The sequence below is a fragment of the Engystomops pustulosus genome, chromosome 1 (assembly GCF_040894005.1).
Source record: "Engystomops pustulosus chromosome 1, aEngPut4.maternal, whole genome shotgun sequence".
Taxonomy (NCBI): Eukaryota; Metazoa; Chordata; class Amphibia; order Anura; family Leptodactylidae; genus Engystomops; species Engystomops pustulosus.
Genome location: NC_092411.1, coordinates 11,655,739 through 11,678,324, shown reverse-complemented (window position 1 = coordinate 11,678,324; position 22,586 = coordinate 11,655,739). Strand labels below are relative to the sequence as shown.

The window sequence follows — 22,586 nt, the reverse complement described above, 5'->3', positions numbered from 1 at the left end:
TGTATGTTCTTTCCATGTTTCCTCTGGGTCCTCCGGTTTCCTCCAACAATCCAAAAAAAAACATACTGGTAGGTGATTAGATTGTGAGCCCTATGGGAACAAGGACCAATTTGGCAAGCTCTGTGCAGCGCTGCGTAGTCTGTAGGCACTATATAAAGTATTATTATTATTAAAGAATAAATCTTTGGGGATCTGAGACCCCCCATAGCTCAGTCTTTGCCTATAACAGCCGCCTTGCAGTCGTGTGGAGACTTGTAGCCATTGACGCTCCACTAAGAATAAACTGATTTAGTTTTAATCCTGCATCGTGTCATTAGGCTTCCTTAAATGGCATCTACCACCAGGTTGAAGGACTATATGCAAATGAGCCTAAGGGGAGCCTGGAGCCCCTCAGGTTTATCTGCATACAGTCTTTCATCTTGGTGGTAGATGTCCTTTAAAGTCAAGTGAACTGCCTTACAATGGAAAACTTCCCTATTTTCCTGGTGGTCTCTTAGTCTGGAGGGACAGTGTCCCTGCATGATCTGCAGAGTCCCCCATTCTCATGATTTGGTTGGAGACCCCCTCCAATCATAAAGTTACCCCCTGTCTTAGGTTTATTAATTTTAAGGAATCAGAATGTCCTGATACCTTGATTACGATTCACATACAATGTCTACACTTGATGCACAGATCCGGATTGCGTCTTCCTTATGAAGATGAGATGACGCTCGGTCTCATTCCGTTCTGTCTCCATGAATCACTTTTTATGACCCTAGCGGTTTCCAGTTAGGAAGCGAAGGTCTCGCCCTTTCCCCGGGTGGCTTTATCCTAACCTGCAGAGTATAAGATAATATTAGTAGCGCTGGCCCGGCACAGCGGTCCCGGCTCCGGCCTCGGACTGTTTACATTGGGAGGATTTTGTGCTCCACATCATGTAATAAATGAGCCGACCTTTAGCCGGGGTCGTATCACATTGTGGAGGAAGTCCATGGAGCGTGGGGGGCGCCCTCATTGTGAGGAGTACAATGCCGGCCGCGCTGCATTACCTCTATTTACTACTCGTGATGTGATCTCATTTCTGCCATTGGTAATGTGTTTGCTTTCCTGTACAGCAGAGGATTGTTATGTTTGCTCTGTATTTCGCTTTCCTACATCCCAATTTGAGTATTGCTTTCCTACTTGGCGCCCGGCGATGATATCGTCCAGAAAAGACTCTCAGAATGTCTGTGATGCCTGCTGGTGGGAGACTGAAAGGGAACCTGTCATCAGCCATCAGTTTTATCAGCCCCTCCAGGTAGAGGATTGCATATCCTTTCTAGAATTCCCTCTTTTATGTTTAACTATAAACTAGAGGAGTCAAACTGAATTTCACTGAGGACCAAATCAGCCTCGTGGTTCCTGAAAAGGGCTGAGCATAATTTGATTACAATGTTGTGCGGCTGTTTTAGTAGTTACAATTAAGCGGCATTACTATTACAATCAGCCGTTTTGAGGGCAACCACAAAGTTGAACTTGCTTACGTCATAGCCAATATTTAGTCCTAAAGTAGCCAGTAGTCGCGGCGCCACCACAGTAGCCAGTAGTCGCGGTGCCACCACAGTAGCCAGTAGTCGTGGCGCCACCACAGTAGCCAGTAGTCGTGGCGCCACCACAGTAGCCAGTAGTCGTGGCGCCACCACAGTAGCCAGTAGTCGTGGCGCCACCACAGTAGCCAGTAGTCGTGGCGCCACCACAGTAGCCAGTAGTCGTGGCGCCAGCACAGTAGCCAGTAGTCGCGGCGCCAGCACAGTAGCCAGTAGTCGCGGCGCCAGCACAGTAGCCAGTAGTCGCGGTGCCGCCACAGTAGCCAGTAGTCGCGCCGCCGCCACAGTAGCCAGTAGTCTCGGCGCCGCCACAGTAGCCAGTAGTCTCGGCGCCGCCACAGTAGCCAGTAGTCGCGGCGCCGCCACAGTAGCCAGTAGTCGCGGCGCCGCCACAGTAGCCAGTAGTCGCGGCGCCGCCACAGTAGCCAATAGTCGCGGTGGCCAAGTCCCCCCCCCCCTTTTTTTGACACCGTAACTACCAGTCGCAAATCTAGAAAAAAAGTCTATTCTTAAAGGTTAGACTTGTCTTTTCCCAGCCCTATATACTATGATAAATATAGTCGGTTGTCTTTATTTGAGGACTTTGAGTCTGTCAGAAGTGGGGAACAAGACTGACTGGGGGCTATATATACAGCTGCCAGATGGGGCAGGAAGGGGAACTTATTGGGGTACTATACTTAAAGGAAACCTACCATTTCAAATGGTAGGTTTAAGCTGTAAACACCGAGCACCAGCTCAGGGTGAGCTGGTGCCGGTGCTTAGTTTCGTTAGTGTTAAAACACTTTTTAAACTTTATAGAAGAAGCCGCTTCGGCGCTGCGCGTGACCGTGCGCGCGCAACACCTGCGGCATTTCCTATGTAGGCGTGCGCACGCAGCGCCGAAGCAGTTTATGCTATAAAGTTTAAAAAGTGTTAAAACCGCGATACCGCGGTTTTAACACTAACGAAACTAAGCACCGGCACCAGCTCACCCTGAAATGGTGCTCGGTGTTTACAGCTTAAACCTACCATTTGAAATGGTAGGTTTCCTTTAAAGCATCCAGAGGGGGAAAAGTGAATGACTGAGGTATACATGTGCAGCTGCCAGAGGGTGAAGGAAACTGAATAGGAACTTACTAGGGGACTATATTCACGGCTGCCAGAAGGAGACTGACTGGGAATATACTGGGTGACTATATTCATGGCTGCCAGATGGGAGAGGAGACCAACTGGGGACATAATGTACAGCTGCCATAAGGAGACTGATTGTTGGCCAGATTTTTGGCATGAAGAAGGTAAGGAAGGTTCTTGAATGGATCTTTTTTTTATTCATTTATAGTGGTTAATTGCAGTTATTAGACTAGTTTGGATTCTGGAATTTAGCTTTCCCACCCATAATGCCCTGGGGCCACACTAGGCCGTCTGTGTGCGTGGCTTGTGGTGGACGACCCTTCTGGTGAGGATGTGTAGGTTCTGTCTTTTGTCGGGTCTGGCCCGGAGTCAAGTCCTGCGGTTGATGCGCGCGCCCCTGCACAGACGTCCCCCGGCTTGTGCCCGGTGAATCGAGGTGACTTGGTGAGCGTGACTACAGTCAGGGGGCGCATGTCACACTCGCTTTGTGCATCACTCCGTTAAAAACAACTCACCCGGGGAAGTTATTTTATTCTCTTTGAGCCATTGAAGAATTCCGGAGTGTTTGGAAACCCTCTCCCCCCGGCTCTGGTATTTTCCTTACCTCCCTCACGCTCCCGAGGGAGAATCCACTCTCTTAATTCCTCTTCAGTTTTGACAGCAGCGCAGCTCTGATCCAGATACAGAGGAAGCGTCTTATAGAGGAATCACACAGGGGCCCCTGGCGTGCCAAGCGCACCGCCACAAATATGTCTGGCAAAACAAGAGGAAGATGGCACCCGAGGTCAGGCAGCGATGGGCGCAACCAGGGGCAGAGCGGAAAAACTATCCGGCTGAATCACAGAGAAAGTGTTACTGGATGGAATCACACGGCACAGAGCGGTGTCACTGCGGCCGCTCGCATCAATGCTCCATTTGTTTTCAGGGCACAAATTGATCTCCTGTTAAGTAGCTGACACCAGACTGAGACGCTAATGGAAATGTTGTTATTAAATGGAAGCGCTGGTAATTGTACTGACGCCTGGGATCCTACCCCGAGCACAGCACCGCATGGCGGAATAACCTGAGCTCACCTGACATGCCAGACCCCATAGAGAAGACCCCGCACATCAGTGTCATATCCAGCAAAAATAGTACTAAAAAAGTACTAGTGCCTTTCCATCTCTAGGGGGCAGTATTATAGTAGTTATATTCCTGTACATAGGGGGCAGCATTATAGTAGTTATATTCCTGTACATAGGGGGCAGTATTATAGTAGTTATATTCCTGTACATAGGGGGCAGTATTATAGTAGTTATATCCCTGTACATAGGAGGCAGTATTATAGTAGTTATATTCTTGTACATAGGGGCAGTATTATAGTAGTTATATTCCTGTACATAGGGGGCAGTATTATAGTAGTTATATTCCTGTACATAGGGGGCAGTATTATAGTAGTTATATTCCTGTACATAGGGGGCAGTATTATAGTAGTTATATTCCTGTACATAGGGGGCAGTATTATAGTAGTTATATCCCTGTACATAGGAGGCAGTATTATAGTAGTTATATTCTTGTACATAGGGGCAGTATTATAGTAGATATATTCTTGTATATAGGGGGCAGTATTATAGTAGTTATATTCTTGTACATAGGGGGCAGTATTATAGTAGTTATATTCCTGTACATAGGGGGCAGTATTATAGTAGTTATATTCCTGTACATAGGGGGCAGTATTATAGTAGTTATATTCCTGTACATAGGGGGCAGTATTATAGTAGTTATATTCCTGTACATAGGGGGCAGTATTATAGTAGTTATATTCCTGTACATAGGGGGCAGTATTATAGTAGTTATATTCCTGTACATAGGGGGCAGTATTATAGTAGTTATATTCCTGTACATAGGGGGCAGTATTATAGTAGTTATATTCCTGTACATAGGGGGCAGTATTATAGTAGTTATATTCTTGTACATAGGGGACAGTATTATAGTAGTTATATTCCTGTACATAGGGGGCAGTATTATAGTAGTTATATTCTTGTACATAGGGGGCAGTATTATAGTAGTTATATTCCTGTACATAGGGGGCAGTATTATAGTAGTTATATTCCTGTACATAGGGGGCAGTATTATAGTAGTTATATTCTTGTACATAGGGGGCAGTATTATAGTAGTTATATTCCTGTACATAGGGGGCAGTATTATAGTAGTTATATTCTTGTACATAGGGGGCAGTATTATAGTAGTTATATTCTTGTACATAGGGGGCAGTATTATAGTAGTTATATTCTTGTACATAGGGGGCAGTATTATAGTAGTTATATTCTTGTACATAGGGGGCAGTATTATAGTAGTTATATTCCTGTACATAGGGGGCAGTATTATAGTAGTTATATTCTTGTACATAGGGGGCAGTATTATAGTAGTTATATTCCTGTACATAGGGGGCAGTATTATAGTAGTTATATTCTTGTACATAGGGGGCAGTATTATAGTAGTTATATTCTTGTACATAGGGGGCAGTATTATAGTAGTTATATTCTTGTACATAGGGGGCAGTATTATAGTAGTTATATTCTTGTACATAGGGGGCAGTATTATAGTAGTTATATTCCTGTACATAGGGGGCAGTATTATAGTAGTTATATTCTTGTACATAGGGGGCAGTATTATAGTAGTTATATTCTTGTACATAGGGGGCAGTATTATAGTAGTTATATTCCTGTACATAGGGGACAGTATTATAGTAGTTATATTCCTGTACATAGGGGGCAGTATTATAGTAGTTATATTCTTGTACATAGGGGGTAGTATTATAGTACTTACACTCACCGGCCACTTTATTAGGTACACCATGCTAGTAACGGGTTGGACCCCCTTTTGCCTTCAGAACTGCCTCAATTCTTTGTGGCATAGATTCAACAAGGTGCTGGAAGCTCCTCAGAGATTTTGCTCCATATTGACATGATGGCATCACACAGTTGCCGCAGATTTGTCGGCTGCACATCCATGATGCGAATCTCCCGTTCCACCACATCCCAAAGATGCTCTATTGGATTGAGATCTGGTGACTGTGGAGGCCATTTGTGTCCAGTGACCTTATTGTCATGTTCAAGAAACCAGTCTGAGATGATTCCAGCTTTATGACATGGCGCATTATCCTGCTGAAAGTAGCCATCAGATGTTACAGGGTACATTGTGCTCCTAAAGGGATGGACATGGTCAGCAACAATACTCAGGTAGGCTGTGGCGTTGTACCAAGGGGCCCAAAGACACCATGACACCACCACCACCAGCCTGAGCCGCTGATACAAGGCAGGATGGATCCATGACACCACCACCAGCCTGAGCCGCTGATACAAGGCAGGATGGATCCATGACACCACCAGCACCAGCCTGAGCCGCTGATACAAGGCAGGATGGATCCATGACACCACCACCACCAGCCTGACCCGCTGATACAAGGCAGGATGGATCCATGACACCACCACCACCAGCCTGAGCCGCTGATACAAGGCAGGATGGATCCATGCTTTCATGTTGTTGACGCCAAATTCTGACCCTACCATCCGAATGTCGCAGCAGAAATCAATAACTGTAATGATATAATATATATAGCACCAATATATTATATTTTTTTAAATTGTGTAATATATATATAATGTGCATCATACTGTATATCAATTACTAACTAATATTTTTTTTGTCCCTTTTTCCCCCCAGAATCAGACATAGAAGACTTCCTGGAGGAGCTGCTGTTTTGCCTCATCCATCTCATTGTAGAGGTTCCTCTTCTGTGAGTATCATACACAAAATTTTTAACACAAAATAAATATTACAGTACACGGATGAGGGGCCGGTTCCTGTGTGTGTGGCCGGTGGAGGTCCTGGCCCTCGATTTATGTGAGACTCCTGGATCTCATCTGCCTTATCTCATCCAGAGGAATACATAATATTCTGGTCATTCCTGCAGTTGCTCTAGTCTAGAAGAAATAGACTGTAACCTTAAAGGGGTATTCCACAATTCTTTTGATGACGCAGTACCCAGCATGGACACTATACAGTGTATGGCACTGTACTTGGTAGACTGTGACTGAGCCATAGCACTCGCTGTGATGCCTTCTAACAGCTGGGAGTGCTGTGTGTCAGACCTGAGGATAGGCGTGCAATACAATCACTTCCTGGAATGCCCCTTTAAGACGAGGTTTAATTGATTTTAATGAAAAATTCTTTCTTTCTGCGCCTTGTGGCGGCCTTTTCTCTGCTTACCCATAGATATCTTATTGGATTTATGATCCATACAAAAAAATCTAAAGGGAAATTGAGAACATTGCTTCCTCCTTTTAAAAAAAAAAAAAACCGCGCCACCCCAGCCCCTTAGGTTGCGCATGGTATTGCAGCTCTCACTTATATACACACGAACCTCACACAACATGACAGAGTGAATGGAAAGGATTGGGGCCGTATTTGTAATAAAGCAAAACCCCTTCAAAAAAAAACCTCTACCCTCAGAATCCATCATGATAGATCAGGGACACTTACTTATAGATCCAGGCACCGGGACTGTGGTAATCTTCTTATATTAGTTATCCATGGCCTCTTTCTTTTAAATTTTACACTAATGAGACACAATGGCTCCTGGGGTGTTACCAGAGCCCCTCCATGCTGTAGCTGCACAGGCTGTTACACTGTGCAGGAGCACTCGCCCCTCCCCCTGTGTGTTATGTCAGGCATAAGGAGGGGGGATGTCCTAAGGGAGCGGATGGGCGGAGACTAAACCGTGTAATGGCCTGTGAAGCTTCAGCTTGGAGAGACTCTTGTAGCAGAGTCCTTCAGGCTCATTAGCATAATTTTTAAAGTCGATGGATAACAATTATAAGAAGATCCCACAGTCCCGGTGCCTGGATCTATGAGTAATGTCCCTGGTTTATCAGGATGGATTCTGATGGGAGATTTCCTTTAAATTGCAGCGTTGAACGCCCGGGATTCCCTTGCAGAGGGGTTTTATACAAAGTCTGACTATTCGGGGGCTATTACATCCCTCCATCCAGCATCAGGGAAGGGGATCCCCCATCACACAGGCGGCTATGCTGCAGACTGGCGGCCGCCCGCGCCTTCACCCTGCAATCTGTGGGATTTATGAATGGTCTCCCGGTGCAGATATAATGAATGTTCTTATGATAAGCCGCAGTCAGATTTACTGTATGTAGAAATCCATGAGTAATGTCCGCCCCGGCTCCTCCACTCTCCGGAGTCTCAGCGGTGGGAGAAGGAGACAGACTGGCCGGCTCTGCTGACAGCCTCCTGATAAGAGAGCACGAGATCTCCAGGACCCGGCCCAAACCACTATCACGTTACATAAACCATGAGCCAAAGCTGAAGGTATAAACACCATTACTCTCACTTCACGTGGTGCTCGCCTGTCTGACAGATGTATGGCGCTGCTGACACATACGTGATGTATGAGCCCCCTCTGTGGTACACACGTGTTACATAGACACAGCTGCTATGAGACTGTCCTGATTCTAGCCTATTATTACAGTGCTCAGTGTATTATACCACCATGCAGGTCCTCATTATACAGCGCAGAGAACTGTAATCATACCATTGTGTATATTGTTAGTAGCAGCAGGACTGTGAAATACGGATTTATATCCCAGGATTGTGCACTGAAGGTTGTTAACACACACACTGCTGTGCTCTGTGCTGTCTGCAGCAAGTGTTGGGTATTGTCCCTGAAAAGATGTGTAATCAAACCTATGTGTATATTGTTAGTAGCAGCAGAACTGTGAAAGACAGATTTATATCCAAGGATTGTGCACTGAGGGTTGTGTATACACACACACACACACCTACACCTGTACACCTTATATGCCAGGACTGTGCACAGAGGGTTGTCCTCACACACCTGTGCTCTTTGCAGCCAGTGTTGGGTATTGTCCCTGAAAATATGAGTAATCAGACCTTTGTGTATGTTATTAGTAGCAGCAGTATTGTGAGTGATGGATTTGTATTCCAGGATTATAGATTCCAAAAGGGGTGTGTCCTCACACTGCTGTGCCCTTAGCTTCCTGAAGGGAACCACAAGCCCCTATACTCAAATCTGTGTGACTGCTAAAGTGTTCACCCACAACAGGGCAAAGATCTGAAGCGGCTCAGCTCAGTGCAGAGAACGAAGGGCACAAGCCACCAAATCCAAATGAATGGGAGGCAGCTGCAATACCCAGCACCACCACTATGCAGCATATGGCACTATGCTTGGAAGGCAGGGAAGAGGCTACAGAGGTCCATGGACTTGCTGGTCAGTGGGGTTGGCGGTGCCCAATATCCATCAGAGAACGATTTGAGTTTGGACTGTTTCCACTAAGAAAAAGCTAAAATTTCATAAGGTGTGACCGAATCTTCCCACCCCACCTAGGAGACAACTAAAAGAAGCTAAAACCTTCCATAAAACATAACTTCTTGTCCAGGATTCCTGTCTTTTGTTCAGGAATCGGCGCCTCCCCTCTCCTCAGGATGTGAGTGGTATTGCAGCTCTTCTCCTTCTATAGAGCAGATCTGCAGCACAAGCCGGGGTCAGGGGTGGGACTGCTCTTATATAATCTGAGTATCCTATTTCGGTGGGTTGAAGTTACCGCAGGTTTGCTTCTCTCTGTCGTTCACGTGAAGGCAGTGGGGTATAAATAAAGTTGGTTGCTTTTCTCTCTCTTTGTTTTGGTTGCTGGCACCGCTGACCCCGTGACATTCCCCGCTGCGCTGGTGCCCTCTCCCCTGTGCGCCGATTGTTATATAAATGTGGGGTCAAAATACTAGGAAGCTGTCAGCGCTATATATCCTGTCTGTGATTGCGCTATATTGTGCCAGGGACAATGTATGCGCCCCGCCAGTCCTACCACGGCCTTCCTGCCGCCAGGCGCTCGCTTCCTTCCTCACATCGTCCCTCGTTACTCGCAATCCCTTCTATTTTAATATCTAAGGATTTCAGCTTTCACTTTGAGTCTATTTCCGGATGATAGAGGATACGTGATAACATAACTAAATTCAGTCTATCATACCTGTGTGCAGGTGAAAAATGGATTGATATTCCGGGACTGGGAACGACTCACACTGCTGTGCTCTGTGCTCTGTGCATTGAATTAATCCACGGTTCCTCATTTTCAATGGACCAGTCTTGAAGGGAGCAGCCCTAGGGGCTCCCCCTGCTCTTGAATGGAGTGGCCCTAGGCGCTCCCCCTGCTCTTGAATGGAGTGGCCCTAGGCGCTCCCCCTGCTCTTGAATGGAGTGGCCCTAGGCGCTCCCCCTGCTCCTGAATGGAGTGGCCCTAGGCGCTCCCCCTGCTCTTGAATGGAGTGGCCCTAGGCGCTCCCCCTGCTCTTGAATGGAGTGGCCCTAGGCGCTACCCCTGCTCTTGAATGGAGTGGCCCTAGGCGCTCCCCCTGCTCTTGAATGGAGTGGCCCTAGGCGCTCCCCCTGCTCTTGAATGGAGTGGCCCTAGGCGCTCCCCCTGCTCTTGAATGGAGTGGCCCTAGGCGCTCCCCCTGCTCTTGAATGGAGTGGCCCTAGGCGCTCCCCCTGCTTTTGAATGGAGTGGCCCTAGGCGCTCCCCCTGCTCTTGAATGGAGTGGCCCTAGGCGCTCCCCCTGCTCTTGAATGGAGTGGCCCTAGGCGCTCCCCCTGCTCTTGAATGGAGTGGCCCTAGGCGCTCCCCCTGTTCTTGAAATGAGTGGCCCTAGGCGCTCCCCCTGCTCTTGAATGGAGTGGCCCTAGGCGCTCCCCCTGCTCTTGAATGGAGCAGCCCGAGGCGCTATCCCCTGCTCTTAAATGGAGCAGCCCGAGGCGCTCCCCCCGCTCTTGAATGAAGCGGCCCGAGGCGCTCCCCCCGCTCTTGAATGAAGCGGCCCGAGGCGCTCCCCCCTACTCTTGAATGGAGTAGCCGGAGGCGTTCCCCCTGCTCTTGAATGGAGCAGCCCGAACCGCTCCCCCTGCTCTTGAATGGAGTGGCCCTAGGCGCTCCCCCTGCTCTTGAATGGAGCAGCCCGAGGCGCTATCCCCTGCTCTTAAATGGAGCAGCCCGAGGCGCTCCCCCCGCTCTTGAATGAAGCGGCCCGAGGCGCTCCCCCCGCTCTTGAATGAAGCGGCCCGAGGCGCTCCTCCTGCTCTTAAATGGAGCAGCCCGAGGCGCTCCCCCCTACTCTTGAATGGAGTAGCCGGAGGCGTTCCCCCTGCTCTTGAATGGAGCAGCCCGAACCGCTCCCCCTGCTCTTGAATGGAGCAGCCGGAGGCGCTCCCCCTGCTCTTGAATGGAGCAGCCGGAGGCGCTCCCCACTGCTCTTGTATGGAGCAGCCCTAGGGGTTCCCCCCTGCTTTTGTATGGAGCAGCCCTAGGGGTTCCCCCCTGCTTTTGTATGGAGCAGCCCGAGGCAATGACCCCTGCTCTTGAATTGAGTGGCCCTAGGCGCTCCCCCTGCTCTTGAATGGAGTGGCCCTAGGCGCTCCCCCCTACTCTTAAATGGAGCAGCCCGAGGCGCTCCCCCCTACTCTTGAATGGAGCAGCCCGAAGCGCTCCCCCTGCTCTTGAATGGAGTAGCCGGAGGAGCTCCCCCTGCTCTTGAATGGAGTAGCCGGAGGAGCTCCCCCTGCTCTTGAATGGAGCAGCCCGAGGCGCTATCCCCTGCTCTTTAATGGAGCAGCCCAATGCGCTCCCCCCTGCTCTTGAATGGAGTAGCCCGAGGCGCAAATTGAACTGGAACTGCGAATGAAAGAAACTGCAACAATGTATTAAATAAAGAGGACTGTGTGTTGTATCCGTGTGCAGGGTCGCTGGGGGTCGGTGTAACATGTACATAGTGAGAGGCCCCTATGGTAAGTGCAGGGTCGCTGGGGGTCGGTGTAACATGTACATAGTGAGAGGCCCCTATGGTAAGTGCAGGGTCGCTGGGGGTCTGTGTCCACACTGCAGCGGCTGTTACACTGATGAGTGTGAGATAAATGTAATAATAATCTCTTATGTAATCTCCCAGCCGCCCCCAGAGAAAAGCTTCAGGCATTTGTTGTCCTGCCCTGACAGATCTGCTTCCTCTTCCCGGCTGTGACTCCAAACATGTCTGTGCCTTGTCATAATAATCACTATCTGTGTCCTGGTGTCCCAGGGTGATAATTGCTGCAGTGTTTGTCTTGTATGACTTGTATAACACTCATTCACCTCCACTAGGAAAAGAGGAGTCTGATAGAAAGCTTCATTCTTACAAAAACATAATTGAAGTACATTTTTATTTATAGGCAATCCGCATAAAATTCTCCAGAAAAATACCCCAGAGCTGCACTCACTATTCTGTCACTGTGTACATACATGACATTACTTATCCTGTACTGATCCTGGGTTACATTCTGTATTATACTCCAGAGCTGCACTCACTATTCTGCTGCTGGTTCAGTCACTGTGTACATACATCACATTACTTATCCTGTACTGATCCTGAGTTACATCCTGTATTATACTCCAGAGCTGCACTCACTATTCTGCTACTGGTGCAGTCACTGTGTACATACATGACATTACTTATCCTGTACTGATCCTGAGTTACATCCTGTATTATACCCCAGAGCTGCACTCACTATTCTGCTGCTGGTGCAGTCACTGTGTACATACATGACATTACTTATCCTGTACTGATCCTGAGTTACATCCTGTATTATACTCCAGAGCTGCACTCACTATTCTGCTGCTGGTGCAGTCACTGTGTACATACATGACATTACTTATCCTGTACTGACCCTGAGTTACATCCTGTATTATACCCCAGAGCTGCACTCACTATTCTGCTGGTGCAGTCACTGTGTACATACATGACATTACTTATCCTGTACTGATCCTGAGTTACATCCTGCATTATACTCCAGAGCTGCACTCACTATTCTGCTGCTGGTGCAGTCACTGTGTACATACATGACATTACTTATCCTGTACTGATCCTGAGTTACATCCAGTATTATACTCCAGAGCTACACTCACTATTCTGCTGGTGGAGTCACTGTGTACATACATGACATTACTTATCCTGTACTGATCCTGAGTTACATCCTGTATTATACCCCAGAGCTGCGCTCACTATTCTGCTGCTGGTGCAGTCACTGTACATACATGACATTACTTATCCTGTACTGATCCTGAGTTACATCCTATATTATACTCCAGAGCTGCACTCACTATTCTGCTGCTGGTGCAGTCACTGTGTACATACATGACATTACTTATCCTGTACTGATCCTGAGTTATATCCTGTATTATACCCCAGAGCTGCACTCACTATTCTGCTGCTGGTGCAGTCACTGTGTACATACATGACATTACTTATCCTGTACTGATCCTGAGTTACATCCTGTATTATACTCCAGAGCTGCACTCACTATTCTTATTTGAGAATTCTCACTAGTTGCAGTTGTTTTCCCATTGTTATGTGGAGACTCAAAATCTTTGCTTCAGGTTATTGGATTTTTGGACAGATTTTTGTTTCTCTTGCCTTATAATCCACTGTATGAATAGACCCAAGATGACTTTATCACATGGACAGATCTCTGATCCTGCAGATATATATGTAATGTATATCCCATTGGTTAGGCTGCCTGTGTACATTGTCTGACCATTAGATAGTATTGATATTTCTTCCCTGTGCCGGGCAGCGTGCGGTCTCCCGCTCCGGCATGTGGTGCCCCCGCTCTGTAAGGTGAGGGGTCCTCCTGGAAGAACAGAAGGGGCTTCTTCCCGCTATGGAGCGCTCACCTCGTACCATGTAAACAGCGCATTAAGATGTAATTACTGGACATGGAGATAGAACATGAAGTTGGGATGATTTCAGGGGAATGTTTTCTTTGGAGGGAGCGGACAAGGAGTTTGGGCCAAGCACCACTTCCTCCATTCCTCCCCCTCGCGGAGGTTGATGATAGCGCTGGGAATATCAGCGATGCTCTGACCTGAGCTGCACAGGAAGAGAACAACTAGTCCTGACCCACAACCGTCTAACTCCATTTCACACTTTGGGAAAGTGAGACGGAAACTTTGTTTTTCTGCAAAGGCCCTTTTTCTTTCCTGTCCAAATTTTTGTCCTCCTTCTTCAGGCATCAATCTTGTAACTCAGCAAGTCTTCACAATAGACAATCCGGTCCAGTCGCGATCGTGCGGCGCGTTGTCCGACGCTGATTCGGGTCTGCTGGGATTCACTAAGGTCTGTGCGCCCGATATCCAGCAGGTGTCGCTGCTGCGCCGAGTTCCGCCGGAGTTCACCTTCTTCTTCCCGGTGCATGTGAGTGCTGATCTTGCGACACAAATTCTTTTTTAAATTCCGCTGTTTTTCCGAATTCGTCGGGTTGTCCGACATCCACGTCCACTGATTTCTATAGCATGAAAACCACGGCCGAAGCGATACAATCCGATCGCGTGCGCCAAAATCCCAGGGCAGTTCGGCACAAATCGGAAATATCCGGGAAACCCGACGAAAGTGCAGCTGTCAGACCCTTAGTAAATGAGCCCCAATCTCTGTAGTGTGGGGGAAACTGTCACCTACATAAATATGTCTTGATTTTTATCGGAGGTCCATATTCCCTGACTACTGTTCAGACTGTACGTGTAATTAGACAATAAGGGTATTAAGCGCCCCCTAGGGTTGACAGCATGAAGTATTTTTTTAAGTGAAAGCTACCGTTTTGTTTTTATGCATTGTGGACTAAACATTACCTTGATAATGCTGTAGCCACACTGATGCAGAAACATATCTTGTTTAATCCCTGATCTGAGTGGTTTCGTTTAAAAAAAATATATAATTATACCTTGGGAAAGCTGGGTGCAAACTTCTTCCGTACATTAAAGAGCTGCCTGAACTGACCAGACAAGACTAATCAACCTGAGCTAGATGACTCATACACAGCAGCTGGGGGATGGTGCAGCGATTGATTACTTCTGCCTGTCAGGGACAGCCGTATTCTCGGCTTATGTTGGGTGGGACAAGGCTGGATCAGTGCATAATTAGGGTAAGAGGAGAAGCACCGGGACAGCTACATGAGCGATAGAATCTCATTATCATCATTTTATCGTTGTTTTTCAGCAAAACCACTCATTTCAGGGACTAAACAAGATATGTTGCTGCATCACTGTAGCTACAGCATTCTCTAGGTATGTTTGGTTCACAATGCATAAAAGCAAATGGCAGATTTCCTATAACTTCTCCATCTAACAATCTACAAATGTCCATGGTACTATGTGTACATGAGGAGCAGTACTATATCTGACCTTTATATCTCTTGTATTCTGCAGTGTTTAGCAGTTTTCCCCTCTGCAGGCTTTCCCTGTAATTCTCAGTTGTCTCAGGGCCGGTGGCTGGAGACCATCTGCTATGATGTCTCCCATACACTGCATATAGAAAGTAGAAGAGAATTGGCTCTGTAACTCTGTACCTCCCTCATGAAAGGAAAAACCATGTCATAGTGGACAAGTACTGATATAAATAAAAACATTTAGGGTCTATTCACTTCAGTACAGGTCAGTACAGTACTTATGTTCAATGTCCTATGTGTTCAGGAAGTCCAGGAACATCCACAGAGACTGCTGAAGCTAGCAGTAAGTTTCTATCTCACCGCAAGTGTTTTATTCACATCAGTACCTAGTCAGTGCTTACATATAATGTCCTATATGTTCCAGCTGAATGAGGAAGTCCAGGAACGGGCACAGACGGTGATTGCTGGAGCTAGTATGTAAGTAGTAAGTTTCTATCTCACCGCAAGTGCTTTATTCACATCAGTTAGATCAGTAATTATGTTTAAAGCCCTTGTGGTGAGATAGAAACTTACCAGCTCCAGCAGCCACTGTCTGCGCCTGTTCCTGGACTTCCTTGTTCAGATGATTAAGCAGGATCATATAGGAATTTATATAAGAAAAAGTACTGACCTGTATTGATGTGTATAAAGAACTAAGGGTGAGCTAAAAGCGAAGTCCTAGCCCCAGCAGCTTCTGTCTGTGCCTTTGCTTTGACCTGCTCATTCTGGATCATATAGGACATTATAGAGGAGTACTGACCTGTACTGATGGGAATAAAGCACCTGGGGTGAGAGAGAAACCTTTATTGCTCAGGTTCTGGTTGCTCGTCTTCCCTCCCATCACCGTAGACTTCTATGTAACTAGATACCACTCTGAGCTGCAGTCCGTCTTCTTCTATGAAGACGTATTTAGCTCTGACAATTAATAGCCGATTAGGAGGAAGAAAGAGCAGAAAACTTTTAGAATTACCAAATTTTTTTGAAAATTTACTGGCCCAAAAATTCTCTCTATGGAGCCCAATATCATAGGAACCATTAAACCAAAATGTTATAAAATTGACACTGAGAGGTAGCCTCAGAAACAACGTGATTCACAAATAAAAAAAAAATTGCAATTCTGACTGTGTTGTAATTCTCCAGCTTTTTCCTTGGTCTGTAGAATGTAATGTAGATGGTGAGAAGAGTCACTTTTTGTCTTTCAGGGATATAACGTACAGCATCCTGCTAGAGGCCGTCACTGCCCTCCTAATATTCTTGTCCTATCAGCTCTTCCGCAAGGAGATTATCCACGAGAGCCGCATCCACAAATACTTAATGCAAGGCCGATGGTAAGTGCTCACTATTCTGCTAGTGGAGTCATTGGGGGTCATTTATCATACGCTGGTGCAGCGAGTGCGCAGGTGCTAGGACAGGAACGTCCTTGTACTGGCGTGGTGCAGAAGCCCTGATAAATACTGAGCTGCAGTCACTGTGTACATACATGACATTACTTATCCTGTACTGATCCTGAGTTACATCCTGTATTATACCCCAGAGCTGCACTCACTATTCTGCTGGTGCAGTCACTGTGTACATACATGACATTACTTATCCTGTACTGATCCTGAGTTACATCCTGTATTATACCCCAGAGCTGCACTCACTATTCTGCTGCTGGTGGTGCAGTCACTGTGTACATACATGACATTACTTATCCTGTACTGATCCTGAGTTACATCCTGTATTATACTCCAGAGCTGCACTCACTATTCTGCTGCTGGTGCAGTCACTGTGTACATACATGACATTACTTATCCTGTACTGATCCTGAGTTACATCCTGTATTATACCCCAGGGCTGCACTCACTATTCTGCTGCTGGTGCAGTCACTGTGTACATACATGACATTACTTATCCTGTACTCATCCTGAGTTACATCCTGTATTATACTCCAGAGCTGCACTCACTATTCTGCTGCTGGTGCAGTCACTGTGTACATACATGACATTACTTATCCTGTACTGATCCTGAGTTACATCCTGTATTATACCCCAGAGCTGCACTCACTATTCTGCTGCTGGTGCAGTCACTGTGTACATACATGACATTACTTATCCTGTACTGATCCTGAAATACATCCTGTATTATACCCCAGAGCTGCACTCACTATTCTGCTGCTGGTGCAGTCACTGTGTACATACATGACATTACTTATCCTGTACTGATCCTGAGTTACATCCTGTATTATACTCCAGAGCTGCACTCACTATTCTGCTGCTGGTGCAGTCACTGTGCACATACATGACATTACTTATCCTGTACTGATCCTGAGTTACATCCTGTATTATACCCCAGAGCTGCTCTCACTATTCTGCTGCTGGTACAGTCACTGTGTACATACATGACATTACTTATCCTGTACTGATCCTGAGTTACATCCTGTATTATACCCCAGAGCTGCACTCACTATTCTGCTGGTGCAGTCACTGTGTACATACATTACATTACTTATCCTGTACTGATCCCGAGTTACATCCTGTATTATACTCCAGAGCCGCACTCACTATTCTGCTGCTGGTAGATTCGCTTTGTACATACATGATGCCTCACATGATGCATTGCCGGGTGGTAATGGGTTTAATAAGTATCTTAAGTTTTGGGGGCTGAGGTGCAGTATCGGGCACAGTTGTGTATTCTTTTTTTCTTCTTCCTGTGCTAATGCTTAAGGGACCACATACCCATCTCCTTTGTGCTAGTAAAGCTCATGTGTGTTTGGTCTCCATTTCTTCATTTGGGACTGGGGTGTCCCTGCCCTGCGCTACTTTCTGGATTGTCCTGTAATGTCTTCCTCCTTCTCTTTTCCCCGCAGTCTTCCTTACACGAGTCGACTGGTGAAGACTTTACTGTACAACTTCATCAGACAGGAGAAGAGCCCCCCGCCGGGCTCCCACGTGTTCCAGGAGCAGGCGGATGGGGGCGGCCTCCTCTACGGCCTGGCCTCCGGTGTGGCAAGTGAGTGACACTTTTTACACTTCTGGGTTATATTGGAGGAGGTTCTAAGGTTGCTATGGTTTTTGATTGGGATGTGAAATTTTGTAGCAAAATGTCATAAATCTGTTGTACGGAAACCAACGTGACCCGGGTTACTGCACTGAACTCTGCTCAGACACTTTTCGGACGCTCATTTTTTTGGGAACAAGGGCAACATATATAACTAAACTCCATGCACATGTAGGTTGTATCCGCTATTGCATTCTGTATACAAATGAGAAATCTAGTGCCCGATGGGCGTGGCTGCAAAGTTTAGTGCACCCTCTACTACCCAGGTTCACGTAAAGAGAATCTACCCTCCTGATAAACAAGGGGCATTACTCATAGATCCAGGCAGCGTGTCTGTGGCATCTTCTCATATTTGTTCTCCATGGCCTCCTTCCTTGTAAAATACATTTTTTTAAATTATACTAATGAGCCAGAAGGGCTCTAGGGGTGTTACCAGAGCCCCTCTGTGCTGTATCTTCACAGGCTGTTACCCTGTCTCCACTTGTCACTTCCCCTCTTCCTCTGCCTGATGTAATCTCACACAGCAGCAAAGATGAAAGTGCTCCTGCACAGTGTAATAGCACGAGAAGCTGCAGCACTTCTGGTTAATAGCGTATATTTAAAAGATGATTTTAGAAAGCTGGAGGCCATAAATATAAGAAGATTCCGCAGTCACTGTGTCTGGGTCTATGAGTAATGTCCCTGGTTCATCATCATGGAGTTTGATGGTAAATTCAGCATTGATTGACAGCGTCTTGCTATAGTTATAAACTAGGCACCAAACATCTGCAAAGAGTTTGTATTTTTTCTTTGTGTTTGCGTGGGTTTCCTCCGGGTCCTCCGGTTTCCTCCCACACTCCACAACATACTGGTAGGTGATTAGATTGTGAGCCCCATTGGGGACAGCTCTGTGCAGCGCTGCGGCATCTGTGTGCGCTATATAAATAAAGGGAATATTATAAAGGGTGCCGCACACCATGTTGATATCTATGGGACATCTGGGGCAGATTATAGTAATATTTGATATGTAAAAATGTTAGTTTCTATTATCCGGTGCTCTTCCCTGTGCTGTCACTAGGGGGCACTAGCTGCACACAGTATTCCCTCTGCTGGCTGGAGGTCTCCCCGTTTCGCTGCGTTCCTGCTCTGTGTATGACGTGTTAGGTTGCGGTGCGTTTATCGTCTCCCGGTTGAGGATCTGGTGAAGTTTCCCTGCGCCGCCCCTGTAATTTATTTCTTAGACCTTTCCCTTTATTTTATCACGCTCCGGGATTAGACCTTTCCCTGCGTTGCTCAGAGATGATCTATTATAGCGCCGTACATTACACCCTCTCCATGATTCCCTCCTGAGGAATTTAGTGGGATCCTTTATGTTTTGGGTATTTCGTGTGTAACTCTTTCCTGTCTGCTGAGAATTAGCGGATACATTGTATCTAGTGGCATCTGTGTATATGGCGCGTGCCGTGTATGGTGACATCCGAGATACAAAACAATAATGTACAATCAGATTGTACGGCTCATTATATCCCTGGTCATGTGATGTCACACAGGTGCACGGCTCATTATATCCCTGGTCATGTGATGTCACACAGGTGCACGGCTCATTATATCCCTGGTCATGTGATGTCACACAGGTGCACGGCTCATTATATCCCTGGTCATGTGATGTCACACAGGTGCACGGCTCATTATATCCCTGCTCATGTGATGTCACACAGGTGCACGGCTTGTTATATCCCTGGTCATGTGATGTCACACAGGTGCGCGGCTCATTATATCCCTGCTCATGTGATGTCACACAGGTGCACGGCTTGTTATATCCCTGGTCATGTGATATCACACAGGTGCACGGCTCCTTATATCCCTGGTCATGTGATGTCACACAGGTGCACAGCTCCTTATATCCCTGGTCATGTGATGTCACACAGGTGCACAGCTCCTTATATCCCTGGTCATGTGATGTCACACAGGTGCACGGCTCATTATATCCCTGGCCATGTGATGTCACACAGGTGCACGGGTTGTTATATCCCTGCTCATGTGATGTCACACAGGTGCACGGCTTGTTATATCCCTGGTCATGTGATGTCACACAGGTGCACGGCTTGTTATATCCCTGGTCATGTGATATCACACAGGTGCACGGCTCCTTATATCCCTGGTCATGTGATGTCACACAGGTGCACGGCTTGTTATATCCCTGGTCATGTGATATCACACAGGTGCACGGCTCCTTATATCCCTGGTCATGTGATGTCACACAGGTGCACGGCTTGTTATATCCCTGGTCATGTGATATCACACAGGTGCACGGCTCCTTATATCCCTGGTCATGTGATGTCACACAGGTGCACGGCTCCTTATATCCCTGGTCATGTGATGTCACACAGGTGCATGGCTCATTATATCCCTGGTCATGTGATGTCACACAGGTGCACGGCTCGTTATATCCTTGGTCATGTGATGTCACACAGATGCACGGCTCGCTATATCCCTGGTCATGTGATGTCACACAGATGCCCGGTTCATTATATCCCTGGTCATGTGATGTCACACACATGACATCACATGACCACGGACTAGGACACCAGGAAGTAAACAATGAAGCGTTCTATAGAATGACAGCAAGCAGAGATCTAGGAAACCGTAAGGAGTTGATACAGAAAGTATATTGGAAAATTGTAGACGTTTTCATTACACAAACAAATTAATTTATTTACTGAAAGTGGACAATCCCTTTAATGCACTTTGCTCTCTGTCACGCTGGGATATTCTCCATTACATTGCAGTGTATGGGCATTGTGTAGTGTAGCGCCATATAGTGCCGAGCATGGAGGATATGTGGCGGCATCTCCGATATATTACCCATAGTTCTCCTCTTCTCTGAAAGTGTTGGCTATCCTGCCCTTGGCCGCACGCTGCCCCCTATAGGTCACATATCGCCAGGTCGGTAGTGAGACGGCGCTGCCACCAGCTCCTTACCCGGATTTATGTGACAATCCAAGGGAAATACTCATCGCAGACTCTCATGTCTTTCCGTGTGATGAGAATTTCCCCCCATAAGGAATTTATTTTGGCGCACGGAGAATGTTGAGGCGTTACCCCGGGAGCCTCTGCGTGTGCGGCACACAATGAGCCCCGTCCCTGCCTATTGTTCCTCTGCCAGCTGCTTCATATTTTCACCGCTGTCCCTTTTATAGTGGTTTTTTTTCCATGGCATCTGCATCCATTCCCGCGCCCGGTGGCGCCCCCGTCAGGACAGTCCAGGGTAGTTCACAAAGACTAATGAACGTGTGACGCAGGATAGAGGTGGCGCCGATGTGTATGCAACCGCCGTCTGATCTAGATTTCTATGGTCTCTTATATTATTATATTGTAACTTTTGCCACCCAGCTTTCCCAAAATCACAAATGGCAGATTTTAGGGGGTTGTGCAGCTGATAGAACTCGTATGTAAACACTTTATTTGGGAATTGTGGAGGGGGTTCTCTATTTTAGGGTTTTCATCTGTCGGACCCTCCCCCCCTGCAGCCTCTAAACTTGACTCGTCTCATGTGAAAATGCTGTAAACATTTTTATTTGAGATTTCACATAAAAGAGGGAATTTTAGAAAGGACAATTTTTTTTTTACCTTGCCTCAGGGGCTAGTAGTTTAGCGGAGTAAAACTTTGTGACAGGTTCCCTTTAAAGAAAATCTACCCTCAAAATCCATCCTGATAAACCAGGGACATTACCCATAGATCCAGGCACCGGGACTGTGGTCTCTTCTTATATCTGTTATCCATGGCCTCCTGCCTTCTAACATCAACTTTTGTAATTATACTAATGAGCCATAAGGGTGTTACTAGAGCCCCTCCGTGTTGTAGTTTCACAGGCTGTTACACTGTCTTCCCCTCTGCTCCCTCAACTCTTTTTCGCTCTTCTTGATGTGATCTCAGACAGTTGGTGGGGGAAGTGCTCTTGTACAGTGTAACAGCCCGTGAAACTGCTGCACAGAGAGGCTCTGGTAACACTCTCAGAGCCCTTCCTGCTGTTGATGTTAGAAGGAAGGAGGCCATGGATAACACATATAAGAAAATACCACAGGTTGCCCATAATCTATATTTTTTTGCTTTTATTTTTTGTGTTTCACATGTTTTCCCCATTGGCAGTTACAGGGTTAACGGGCAGCTTTTCGCGGTCCGTCTCCCGGTTCTGGTATTTACTTTGGATCCGCTGACTTCTTATGTATTTGGAAAACTGTAAACTAAACATCCAGGGAGGGGGGGGGGGAGGATTACAGGAGGAGGCAGAGGGGACAATCACAGCGGATTTGGGGTTGGAAGATTTGGGAATGTGTCCAGTCAGGAAGTGGTGATGCCAGGGGCCGAGAGCCTGGAGACTCGGTCTAGTCACTGTGGTGCCAGTAATGTACAGAGGTCACTCACAAGACCCGGACTGTGGTGTATCCAGACCCGGATGACATTGTTACGGATTACTCCGGCTAATTATGTGGATACATGGATATAAAGGGAACAAGGAACCGAAAATAATAGACAATAATGTGATTATTAGTGGAAGTAATTTGTGGAAATAGGAAGATTAAAGGGAACTTGTCAGCAGGTG

At 46.8% G+C, this 22,586-nt stretch overlaps 1 protein-coding gene across 2 annotated transcripts in view; it reads left to right on the top strand.

Annotated features, from left to right (window-relative positions):
• The window catches only part of DYM (dymeclin), a 197,806-nt gene that overhangs the window by 33,730 nt on the left and 141,490 nt on the right, over positions 1-22,586 (top strand). For both annotated transcript variants that reach the window (XM_072133157.1, XM_072133152.1), the window contains exons 6-8: positions 6,381-6,453; positions 16,167-16,292; positions 17,813-17,955. In XM_072133157.1, coding sequence (XP_071989258.1) covers positions 6,381-6,453; positions 16,167-16,292; positions 17,813-17,955 — 342 coding nt within the window. The remainder of the gene's footprint in view (positions 1-6,380; positions 6,454-16,166; positions 16,293-17,812; positions 17,956-22,586) is intronic.